Source organism: Achroia grisella, unplaced genomic scaffold (assembly GCF_030625045.1).
Source record: "Achroia grisella isolate CSIRO2021 unplaced genomic scaffold, CSIRO_AGI_Agris_v1 utg516, whole genome shotgun sequence".
Lineage (NCBI taxonomy): Eukaryota > Metazoa > Arthropoda > Insecta > Lepidoptera > Pyralidae > Achroia > Achroia grisella.
In genome coordinates this window covers 291589-304205 of record NW_026712909.1, presented here as the reverse complement: position 1 = coordinate 304205, position 12617 = coordinate 291589, and the positions used below count along the sequence as shown (strand labels likewise).

Here is a 12617-nt window from a genome sequence, read left to right as displayed (position 1 = left end):
ACCTGTTAAGATTAGATATATTAGACGATTAGAATATTTAGAAATTCTAGTTACTGAAAAATTTGTTAGGATACAATAAAATCTATAATCTTATGAATATCTAAATATTCTAGTGACTTAGTTTAATTAATAATAACAATTATTATTATTATAGTAAGTGACTATACAGGCCATTGCCTATATAGTTATTTAGTTGATGTTATGAGTTCATTAACTACCGGAAATTTTTTACAAAAAATATGACTAGTAATTGCAATATAGAATGTTTTTCAACAACTCGTCATCATAGTATGTCATCACGCGTATTACTACTTTTCATGTTTAAAAATTAAATGTTGTACACATTACAACTCCACGTCAGAAGTAGATCGTATCTGTATTGTTGTGCCTACAGAGGTGACTCGCACAAAACTCTATCTTAAAAAAGCTTTACATATTTAACGATTATCCCAAGTTAAAGCGAATTGTTTAGATCTTCTAAATAATTTTTCTAGTTATTTACCATATTTTTTACAAGGAAAAACTTATATAGTCGTTGCATCCGTTTTTTTAAGGATGATAATGGTATGCTGTCTCAGGACTCCAGCGAAGGATGATAAGAATACAAAATAATTGACGCGCGAAGTCAGGTCAGTTAGGCCACTTGCCTAATTCTCCAAGAATTAACCATGATGGTTTCAACTGGAGGCCGCAGTGTGGAGGTCGACCTGACAAGTATTAGTTGCGTTACGTTCTTCACGTTCAATAGCATTACCTATATCTAGATATAGAACAGGGTTTATCATACATAAGCAAAAAACAGTCCTTATGATGTTTTGAAATACATGTTTTTTTTTTCCTTGAATTTCAGAGAGCAGTGGCAACATCCTGGGTGCCAGTGAGTGGAACACAGGGTACCCTTCTACGGCTGCCGTGTACCCTCCCTATGGGGCCCTACAGCCGTCGTACTATAAACCTGAGACTACTGCTGTACATATACCTACAGGTACATATAAAAACGATTTATATACTCTTTATCTAGACTTATTTCTTCTCTTCTTTCTCTCATGCTTTATACAACGTCGAATGCGAATACCTCTCCCTCTGTTTATTTCTATCACTAAGCAGCTTGCTTTGTAAGGCTCCAACTCTTCTTCACTGAAGCGGCTTGTTGGAGAAGTTTGTACAAATAAGAGAAAAAGAAGAAAACAAACTAGAGACATGATAGTAAAATTACATGGTACGAAGATGTGACACCATACTCCTCAAGAATGTATTACGTCAGCGTCACGTGACAATATTACATATTTAGTGTAGGTACCTGCTTAACTACTTAACGTTTTCTTTTCATTCCCTTAGAAAATTATTTCCCTTCAAACTACCCTACAATTGATTAAAATTAAATGTACTTCTATAAGCGCGTAAAACATCTCGTTAGTGCATTATATTTTTAGTACATATTCCCAGAAATAAATTATTTAAACATAATTGTAACCTTCTAATTTCCATGTAGGATAATGAAATTAAATTAATTAGTGTATTTAATAACAGCATTAACTTGTTATAAACAAACCTCCTCAATTTACAACTATGTAATGTAGTGGTTGACCACAACGATTGCTGTCGTATAATGAGGTTCAAATCAAAAGCTGGAAACGATTTATTTAAGCTAATTGTTGTTACAGGTGATAATAATATTTAAATGTTAATTTCAAAAATATGTTTATAAAATTTATGAACTTCACAAATTATGAAAGAGGCAGCAATAATATAGCTGACGTTAAAGAAAATGTAATGAAATTTAATTGTTAAATTATTTACATATCACACTGGAACCAAATAAATTGAGTATCGCCATAACATTAATTTAACATATTTGAAATATATATTGTAATATTATTACATTAAACACAATAATATCGTTGTCATATAAAGATATGGGAAAGCCCATGATTCAGTTAATTAAAACAACGTCACTGGTCAAATAGTGTTGTATTTGAATAACATATATTATTTACATTTATTTCCTCATCTGTTTATTAATTATGTAAATGCGTTTTTTCACAGTAATACCAGATATTCCGTTGGGGCACTCAGAGTACGGCGGCTACCAAAGCAATGCAGCGAGTTATAAAGGCAGCCCCAGCGGTGCAGGTCCTGCTCTCACAGACCTCAACACCACCGCCATGCCAGCGCAGCGATACGACCCCACCTATTACAATGCCTGGCAGACGAACAACTACAACTACAATAACTACCAATATAACAATATAAATAACAACACGGCTTGCCTACAATCCCCTGCGCCGTACATCAATCCTAACCCGCAAATGATCATGCCTAACCTTTATTCAACAGTAAACCAGAACCAAATACATGTTCATCTGCACAGTTCCATAGATAAACACCATTTGGAACAGTATATTCCGAGTGAAATTAAAATTAGCGATATTGATGGTGGAATATCGATAACTGCCGAACTGCAGGGCAGCGCTGAAGGAGCAGGGCTGGTGCAATCTTGTGAGTCAAACGAGGAAGCCAAGCACGGATTATATGGCTCTGGGAGTCAAGAAGTGTGGCGACCTTATTGACAGTTCGCTTCTCCTTACGAGGACAATCAACATTCCGTTGTACATATTGTGATATAGATGTGAATACTTCATAATATAATTGTATAGAAATATTAATGTTAAACATTAATTAGATGTTATTTGTTATAAACCTACCTATTAAATCAAACAGTAAGATATTAAATTAATCGACAAATTCTTTTGATTTTTTATTTATCACCATCAAGAATCCAATGAAGACCTATAGCTTGATCAAGAATCAGACGCAAACTTTTTTTTAAAGATTTTGCGATAACGAAATATTTATTATGCAGCTAGCTAGCTTCATGTTCAGTCTTATCCTAAACTAGTGCCTAGTTTAGGATAAGACTGAACATGAAGTCAGGTCAGTTTAGCATCATGGTAAATTCACAAAGAATTGACTAAGAAAGTTCCGAACCGTGTCGACAATCCCCTAGGATTGTCGATTCCTACGATAACGATAGGTACTAAATTCATATTTTCAATATCTACTGTCAGAGTAGACTATGTGAAGAAAAGTATGAATGAAACACAATTGAGTTTATTCTCGTGGTCGCCAGTTATCAAATTTCGGTTAATGCCCGTCGTCGGAAGTAGAAATAGGAATATAACAAGGATATAGGCTATTTTAGTCCTGGTCAACCAAGTTATCCTAATCATCCTGATAAGATCACTGGTAAAAACTAATAAAATGTCAATTTGTAAGTATGATTATTGTTAGCTCTACTATTGAAGTTGTCTTTACTTGAATAGTAGGCCAAAGAAAAACAAGTTACCTATAGATAGCCTGAAGATGTAGATTGGAAAAGCTGGTAGTTCTTAGAAAAATGCACTCAAGGCTAAGCAATTACAATGTACGTAGATATCTGTACAATGTACGTAGATACTGAATTAGATTTAATTCTGCTTTAAATAATAGAAATACCTTAGTATATACAGTGTCATATTCATATTTTTATCTAACTATATGGAATGGTAAACAAACTGACGGACTGCCGGCCCACCTAATGTTACACTTAACATCTTGACGACGATTACCACTGTAATCGTCGTCAAGATAAAGGCGCCACGGACATAACATCATCATACTAGATGAGACGCCTCTCGCTACTACCTTCAGGCCTTGCCATTTCGAAGGACTAAGATATTACTCCACAGCCTGTAACTTTTTTTGGCTATATTTCAATATTCAAAATGATAGAGTACGGAACATGAGCCGAACAGCCGAACACCGTCAGCGGCATAAGGGTGCACTATTCTATGTTTATTCAGTTCAAAAAAGGATGAATCATTACTAAAATTATTGTACTCATATATTTATATTTTTTAATTTAACATCTGTCTAGAATCACGATAATAATAGTGATTAACTAATATCAATTATTAAGCACGGATCAGTTTTAAATTTGGCGCCAGTAGTCTATGGCTCTGTTTTGACAACTCATCTGCTGCGCAACTCAAATATTATTTGTCATCGTTTGCATCGAGTTCAAACCATTGTCAAGCCACTCGTAAAGACTCGATTGTGTTTCTTTCGATCTGTTTTCTTTTAATTTCACTGCTTTGCATTTTTTATTCTTGAAATAATAGTGAATTAATTGTTATAAATTATATTAATTAAAAAAGAAGCAAAAACTAATAATATGTGGTAGAAAACACATATTGGGTATGTATGTTTTCTACCGTATCCGTTCGATTAGTAGAAAAAAAAATTTATATGGCAACTCGCATTGTGCTACGTGATAAAATGGCGGTGCCTGTATTTCATAGAACCGTAACTGACGACCTCAAAAAATAATCCTTTTTGTGACAATTTTAGTGATAAAGTTTAATAATTAGTTGCTCCTGGACCGGTTATATCTTATTAATTATTTTATAAGTGTAAGTTCATCTCATGTACTATTCAATTCATAATCATTACAGGTTTCTGATAACGGCCGACAAATGCAAATTCAATGTCTATTCTCGAATTAATCCTTAACATTTGCTTACAGTCAAAAAAGGGCCTCTTATAATATTGGTAAGAGTGCAATGTCCGAAGAGACAGAACGCCATGGCGAAGCGACGTGTGACGGCAGTGCAGGCGGCGGAGGCACCAAAGAGACGCGCGTGTTAATGACCCCGCACCAGCTCGAGAGCGCCTCCGTCGACTCACTGCGTACCGCGTGGAGATCCCAGGACTTGTACATAGACCACCTTGAATCATTGAACAAACAGTTGGAAGGTATTTACGAAAGTTTCGGCTTGTAGCGGTCCGCGTTTGTGTCCGATCGAATCTCGATCGAGTTATGTTACTCTATATCGACAATACTTTAACTAAAATTACTAGTGATACTGTTATGGCGCAATATTGAATATGTTACTGTGATAAAAATTGTTACTTATGAAATTTGTGGTACGGAGGTGTATTTAGGTGTTATAATATAGTTATGAGAAGAGATTGGTGTGTCGCGGTGCCAGTGGAGTGTTATGTGGAAGTGATTATGGCGCAAGCCCCAGTGAAGTCTCCAGAGTATCCTGGAGCTGTGTCTATGTTTAGTGCCGTGCCACTAGCTCCCGTGTCCAACAGGAGTTCACAGTCTGCCGGTGTTTGTTCACATGCAAAAGTAAATATGTTTTCTTACTTATTTTTATGTAATATTTAATTATTTTTGTCTAATTATTCTAATTGTGTCACCAAAATATCTATATACTGACTATGAACAACTGGTTTTGAGAATCACATGAAGATATGGGAAGTACTGTTTTTCATTTGACACACAAAATACCTATAAGTTTTAAAAATAAACAATACTTAGTTACATTCTGGCAACAAACAGTTTATGAGTTTGTTAGCTTGTAATACTTTCAGAGTAACACATTCATGTATATGTTTGATATTTAGATGGGACTGAACCTGGACCTTCTGCATGTGTGAGTTTATACAATACAAAGAGAAAATGATTTTCCTCTTTATATACAGTATACAATATCAGACAGTAACACACTATTCATCACAGATAGCATACAAAATATACATATTCTGTCAATATATTTAATATATATTTTAATTTCACTAATACAATTAAATACATTATAAGATCATAATAAATATTTATGTATAAACATCGAGGATGAATTAAACATTGAACTTCATATTGAATTGCAATATGAAGATAAATGTTTAATTATTATCATATATTTAATAACTGTAACATGCAGCTAAACTTGTTTTGATTAGAACAAAAGTCATTAATACTCTATAATATTGTTAATTTGTGTTTTTTTTTACTATAACATTGTGATGGATATTTTATCAATTTTATTATAAGTATATATTTAATTAAATATATAAATAAAAGCTAAGTATATGTATTTGTAATCTACAAAATATAGATATTAATCCTTAGTAACTGCAATTTTGTAGTGAATGTGTTAAATATAGTTCTTAAAGTACTTTTCCATGCTCTCTATGTGTATGAAATTAATGTTGAAACAAAATCTAAACACTTTTTCTTTTTGTCATGCAGTCAAATACATAAGAGAAGTAGGTTTTATAGAAAAACTATTACATTAGGCTTATAATAGATTTAGGCATGATCAATATTGAGTTTAATATGTGTATCTATTAATCTTCTTTATCTCTTAATCATCTTGCTTCGTAAACAGTGACTTTTATTTTACATTAATTATTTCAAAATATATACCATAATCTGAAATAATAAACAGCCATTTAAGCTATGATTCTTTTTTAATTATTATTTTACCAATTAAATAGGAACTAACCAAGAGTGTGACTTTAATACTATTAATGACTTTAATAGTATTAAAGACAATGATAGTTGATGTGATTTATATAAGTAAATATGGTATTATACAAACATTTTATTTCAGTAATACACATATATAGATATTTAACATAAAATAAAATAAAATATTTTGTTTAGTCAAAATTATGTTTTTATTTTATGTTAAATTAAACCTTATATACACATCATCAATTTAATCCTAACTTAATTTTTACAGAAATACATATATATGTATGTATTTGTGAAATGAAGCTTCTATAAATCGTAGAATATATAAAGATTATAGTAGTTTAAATCGGACATATACCCATTGGAGGTAAAATTAAGTGCCACTTATCTATTGCCTAAATACCTATATATGTATGACTGTATAATAATATGTTCCTAATTATTGACATTTCTAAAAATGCTGTGTGTCTATTTGTTGTAATTTTTTAATTAGATACTCTTTGGCTTAGACATCTCTTTATAAGGAGACTCCTTAATTAGGTTTTGTACCAACAGACATTAGTTCTCTGGCCTCATTCTCTGGCCATCAAGCTAAACCAGCTTGATGGCTGTGGGATTGATTCCTCACATGATGCAAACATTTGTATTCATGAGTAAGATCATTTATATTGGTCCAAATGTTTTCTATGTACATTATATATAGTAGTATATATTACTATCAGTTGTCTAGTACACAATATTTATTATTATAATTAATTATTTACAAAATAAAGAAAAATCTTGTAGAGACTGGTCATCACTATGACTGAATTATTCTTATTTAGTTACCAACCAGTTGGTTATGTCTTTATTATTTTGAGAATGGATTAGTGCGGGCATTGTATTCACATATTTCAAGTTAATAGTGTAAAGTAAGTACAACTAAAATAATCAAAAGAACAATAGGCAAGTTTCTTTCTTCTGCTTGTGAGACAGCTTTTGGAATGAGTAAATAAGAAAAAAGTAATGACTATTCTATTTCTTTAATGTAAGTTTATTTGAATAAAGAATTTTCTACTCTGTTCTATTTTTAAAATAGTGGTACTTATATGTACCAGGAATTGCAATGGATGCATTGTTATTGTATTCTCAAAATATCAATACAGCCAGATAATTCAATCTGAAAATGGCACTGATATGAAACCAGTTGATGTACATATATTTTATTAATATGTAAAATATATTAACTTTTATATAATTATAAGTCATACTGTACTTTTTGTTATGTTATCAGTGACAGTATAGATGCTACCAAATTATATGCATTTCCTTCTATCGGGCCATAATATTGTTATTTATACATTTTAATAAGGATGGGATTATGTATGCCACAATTTATAATTTTTTAATGTAATGTGCTTAATATTTTTGTACTAAAAATATTTTTAATATATACCAATACTCCATTTTCGGTCATTTTAGCCAATAAAAACAACTGTTACATTACATACACTGTAAGGGATGTTGATGAAGGCTTTCCGCATAAATAAATATGTATTTACATGCAGGATTTTTTTAAATTGCTACATAAACATAAATCCTGTATTATCTTAATAATTTATATAAATAACACTATTGCAGGCAATTCAGATAATTTGGTAGCACCATAACCAGTAGATTATGTTGGTTGAATCTACTTTTGGAAACTTTATAATATATCTTAAAACTGTTTTGAATCTGTAAGAGATTCTATTTTCTTTGTTTTTTTTTTTGCAGATCAGATAGAGTTTTATTTCGTGTTTTTTTTTTATTAATAGATTGATTGAAAATTATTTTTCATCAATTTCATTATTATGGTGATACAAATAATACAAATAATATTTGTAACTTTATATTCCATATTTCAAATCTTGGGAATATGAGGGTGTAATATTTTGGTTTTAAAATAGTACTAATAATATTTATCTGCCTATGTCTGTGTCTAGATACCAAACCTATGCGTATCAAGGTGGAAGTCAATGCTGAAAAAGCCTTGTGCTATGTGACATAAAACACTTTTGATAATTTTAACCAGTCTAAAATAATGTTTCATTTTAGTACATTATTTACGTAATTATATTCAGATTATGTAAATAATGTATAGTTTAATGTAACTGATAACTATTTCCTTTAAATTAGTAATTATCAAAATGTCACTAAAATTATCCTAAATAATTGACTCCGTCAATGTATAATTAGTCTAAGTTTTGTAATTACAGTGTTATAGTATATTAGTTAAGGTGTTGTCGATGTAGACTGTATTGTGTAATACTTAAGCCATTTTATATGTAAGGAATATAATTATTAAAGTGACATATAGGTACAAAATATTTTACAGTTTTAGGTGAATGCACTTCAATCATATAGTACTTTCTCCACAATATTTGTACTGCATATAGTACAATTCTTCCAGAAAGTTCTTCAGTCTTAGTAATTTGATATGAACCTGCTAGTTACGAATATATCAATATTAGAAGAGAAGGCATTGTTAAACCTGCCTCATTCACACCACCGAAAGATGAATCACCTTAATGCATAAAATAATAACACTACTGTTATTCAATGGTAGTAAACACCACTAACTAACCAAATTCATGAAAGGTTGGTCATATTTGATTCAAATATGGATATCCAATGGGATATCCAGATTTTATTAACTGTAATATTGACAATTGATTTTTTTTCCGATTATCCCATCTGAGGTTACCAAATTATGAGAATTTGTTTATAATTAATGATTCATAATATTTAAATTAAGATTCATATGTACAGGAAGCTTGGAAAAGAAGAAAGAAATAGAAGAAAAGATTACACAGCAATATGCAGAATCACAACGCAGAGAAAAGGTACTAGTCAGAAGATTAGCAGCTAAAGAGCAGGAAATACAGGATTATGTCGTAAGTATATATATATTTATATATATAGTAATTTTCAATCATATACTTAATCAGGATATTTTTATTTTTTAATCACAAGTCATCCATATTGTCTTTCTTGTTATTTCAACCATTCAGTATGAATGACTGAATTCGGTATTAGTTACAAAATAATAAAAATATTGCATAGAAAATTGATAGGTCTAATAATTTCAGGAATGTTACTGCAGCTAGTTAGTTGCTGCAGTAGCTAACTGTAAATATAACTACAATGAAAATATCACTTTTCAGAGTCAAATAGCCGAATTAAAATCATCAAACGCAAATCTGAATGGGCGACCTACTCTTCTGGATCCTGCTGTAAACGTGCTTATTTTACGATTAAAACAAGAGCTAATTTCCACGAAGGCTAAATTAGAAGAAACGCAAAATGAACTATCAGCATGGAAATTCACGCCAGATTCTAATACAGGAAAGAAATTAATGGCAAAATGTAGGTTGTTGCATCAGGAGAACGAAGATCTCGGCCGCATGACTTCCAGTGGGCGGATAGCAAAGTTAGAAGGCGATTTAGCACTACAAAAGAGTTTAAGTGAAGAAGTGAAAAAGTCACAATCGGGTTGGTTCTAATTTTACTAAAATTTCTGTTATTTTTTATATTGAGGTTTTTTTAAATAAATTACTGTGATTGCCAGAAAGAGATAATATTTTTCGTCTAATAGAAATTTCTGTAAGTACATTCATCAAACTTTAGAACTATTAAAATACACTTCCACAAAATATAATATATAAACATTAAGGATCAAAAACGTGTGTGTTGCATTTCTGTAGTACTGAAATAATCTAATTTTATATAGACCTCTGGATATGCTAAGGTATAAAGAGCTTTCCTTAACAACAGTGTTACAATTACATTTCAGAGATGGACGAATTCATACAAGAATTGGATGAAGATGTTGAAGGTATGCAGAGCACGGTGTTATTCCTCCAGCAGGAGCTGCGAGCGTCGCACGCGACTGTGAACGGCAACCGACCGTCTTCGGCCGACAAGCGGACGTACTCGGGCAGCGAATGCAGCGACGCGCCCGTCGGCAAGCGGAGGCGTGCGTCGGTACTGTCACTCGACTACAACGAGGAGGAGGAACCCCTCACTGTGACCAATGGCGACGCAGACTAGCCCAGGACTTCAGTGTTCTTCTACCGAACACGATACTTACATATGAACTAGTGAAATTCGTGAGCTATCAATGTAGCATGTCGGCCATTTCGTTGACTCGAAATTGTTTTCAATGAATTTTAATTGTGAGTGATCATTGTTTATGTATTTTTGAGGTGAAACGCTGGTTCGGTGTCTGTCACTCATTTCGAAACACGTGATTGCTTATATATTAGCACATTTCAAGTACTTTAATTAGAAGACAACATAGACAAGTCTACGTCATTCCCATTGACAATTAATTGGTGATGATTGTTGTGTCAAATGTGAACATGAGACTAAAGAAAACATTTGGGAAAGTATAGTTTGAGTTCTATGCACAATAGTGGACCATGTGACCAGATCTAATAGTGAAATCGTTTTTGACATTGTTTTTTATACTTGAATATTGAGACTCAGTTGACAATTTTGTAATTTATTTATAATAAGTGAAATAATTGTGATATATATTAGAAAATCAGATGATATATGAGCAATAACAATTATTTTGTGTCGCTCGACTCCATGGTTTTATGGCATTTATTTTATTTACATGCCACAATTGGTGGAAATTATGAAATGGAGCCCATTGAATGCAACAAACAATAATTCCAAAACACCAACTTTAATGTTTTAATGATTATCACATATTTATTAAATTTACTCTAGTTTCTATATGAAATGTTTCTATTTTGAAATTACAATGAATGTATATAAAGCTATGTTAATAAACATATATTACTGGCATACATTTATTTGTATTATTTTAACTATACACTGCAATATAACATTTAACGTTGTATAATACATATAAAAATAGCTAGATGGGTAGTAGCTACACTTGAATTAGGTAGGTACTTATCATACAATATAAAACACGAGAACGAGGAAAACGTGAACATTTCAATACTAAAAATGTCGTAAAATTACTCGGCCGACATAATGTATTTGGTGCTTTTATATTAGTTTACTTTAGTACTGGTAAAGATTTATAAAAACACTGATTAGACTATTTGCCTTTGACAAAATAGCTATAGCATAAGCTGGTGGTCAATCTATTTTCCCAAATTAAAAAAAAAGTTACTCTGTATTATTGTAAACATGTACTACCACCACATTTGAGCTGAGTTTCCAGTTCTCATTTCGAAAGCATTCTGAACTAAGAGTCTGTAATAGACCTATATGAATAACAATATTTTGATTTTGGAATACAATATTTATTTACATAAACTTAATTGTTATTATTTAACGCAATATTTTCACGACTGTCATAAAGACATTGTTGTGTTTGCGGTAGTTTGTTTCGCATGGTTCACATCCAGACTTGATAGTCAAGAAGTATGGAAAGACGAACCTGTTTCTTACGAAGGCGCACAGGTATGGCGCAAGCAATGTTCTGCAGAGCTTTAGATATACTGCTTATCAAGAATCTAATGGATAATCAAGGTTAAGCGTATTTATTTTATACCGATTTTTTTGGATTATTAACTTCAAAGGTTAATTTCTATACAATATTAAAGGATTAGAAAAGAAGTCAGACCTGTTAGACAAACATGACAAAACTGGCTGTTTTCACGAGTTCAATTCCTCGACAGTATAAACATATTTATAACTATGATTGTTTGTATTGGTCTGGGTGTTTTATTTATTTATATGTTTATATGTATGTATTTACAAAATATAACTATGTATTTATATCATAACACAAGCGCTCACTGGGAGAGGGGGGAGGGGATTGTTAGTAATGTGGACTGATGATCCCATTGCTAACAATGTACCATGTCAGGTTGACCTTCACGCGATTCCCCCTGGAAACTATCGTGATAAATTCCCGGTGAATTTATCACGATGGGCTAACTGACCTGACTTCATGTTCATCATATCATCCTCCACTGGTGCCCCGCCAGCGTAAACCGTCAGTGCAGGCGTGTGCACCATTTCATTGTCATCCACAAAAAAAGCGCCCCCTGCTTAGCTTGGTACTAGATGGCGCTGTGTAAATTGTCCAGGGATATTATTATTATTAGCATCCTTGGCTGCTGCCCTGCCTATACCGTTAACTAAGGCGAGTGCATCATTCCATTTTTAACCATAATAATCCTCCAGCTGTATCAATATGGAGTTTATCACCGCACCAAGCTGACTTCTTAGTGCGTCAAGAAAATAAACTAAAAGTGCATCGTGTACTGAAAAGTAACGATCACACTGTTTTCGTTCTCAA

General features: G+C 32.0%; 2 protein-coding genes across 3 annotated transcripts in view; both read left to right on the top strand.

Moving 5' to 3' along the window:
* The window catches only part of LOC131847138 (protein lozenge-like), a 64264-nt gene extending 61531 nt beyond the window's left edge, over positions 1–2733 (top strand). Inside the window, exons 5-6 of the mRNA XM_059196607.1 lie at positions 851–985; positions 2047–2733. Coding sequence (XP_059052590.1) covers positions 851–985; positions 2047–2570 — 659 coding nt within the window. The 3' untranslated portion in view covers positions 2571–2733. The remainder of the gene's footprint in view (positions 1–850; positions 986–2046) is intronic.
* A 1578-nt stretch (positions 2734–4311) lies between these two features.
* Positions 4312–10845, top strand: LOC131847146 (pre-mRNA-splicing regulator female-lethal(2)D-like). 2 transcript variants are annotated; one of them, XM_059196619.1, is made up of 5 exons: positions 4312–4451; positions 4565–4794; positions 9098–9222; positions 9493–9820; positions 10122–10845. In XM_059196619.1, exons 2-5 carry the CDS (start codon positions 4602–4604, stop codon positions 10376–10378), a joined length of 903 nt encoding a protein of 300 aa, XP_059052602.1. In that variant the 5' UTR covers positions 4312–4451; positions 4565–4601; the 3' UTR covers positions 10379–10845. The 2 variants fall into 2 exon arrangements, with proteins under 2 accessions (XP_059052602.1, XP_059052603.1); XM_059196620.1 differs by lacking the exon at positions 4312–4451 and having other exon boundaries at positions 4704–5176; positions 9084–9222.
* Positions 10846–12617: the final 1772 nt, after the last annotated feature.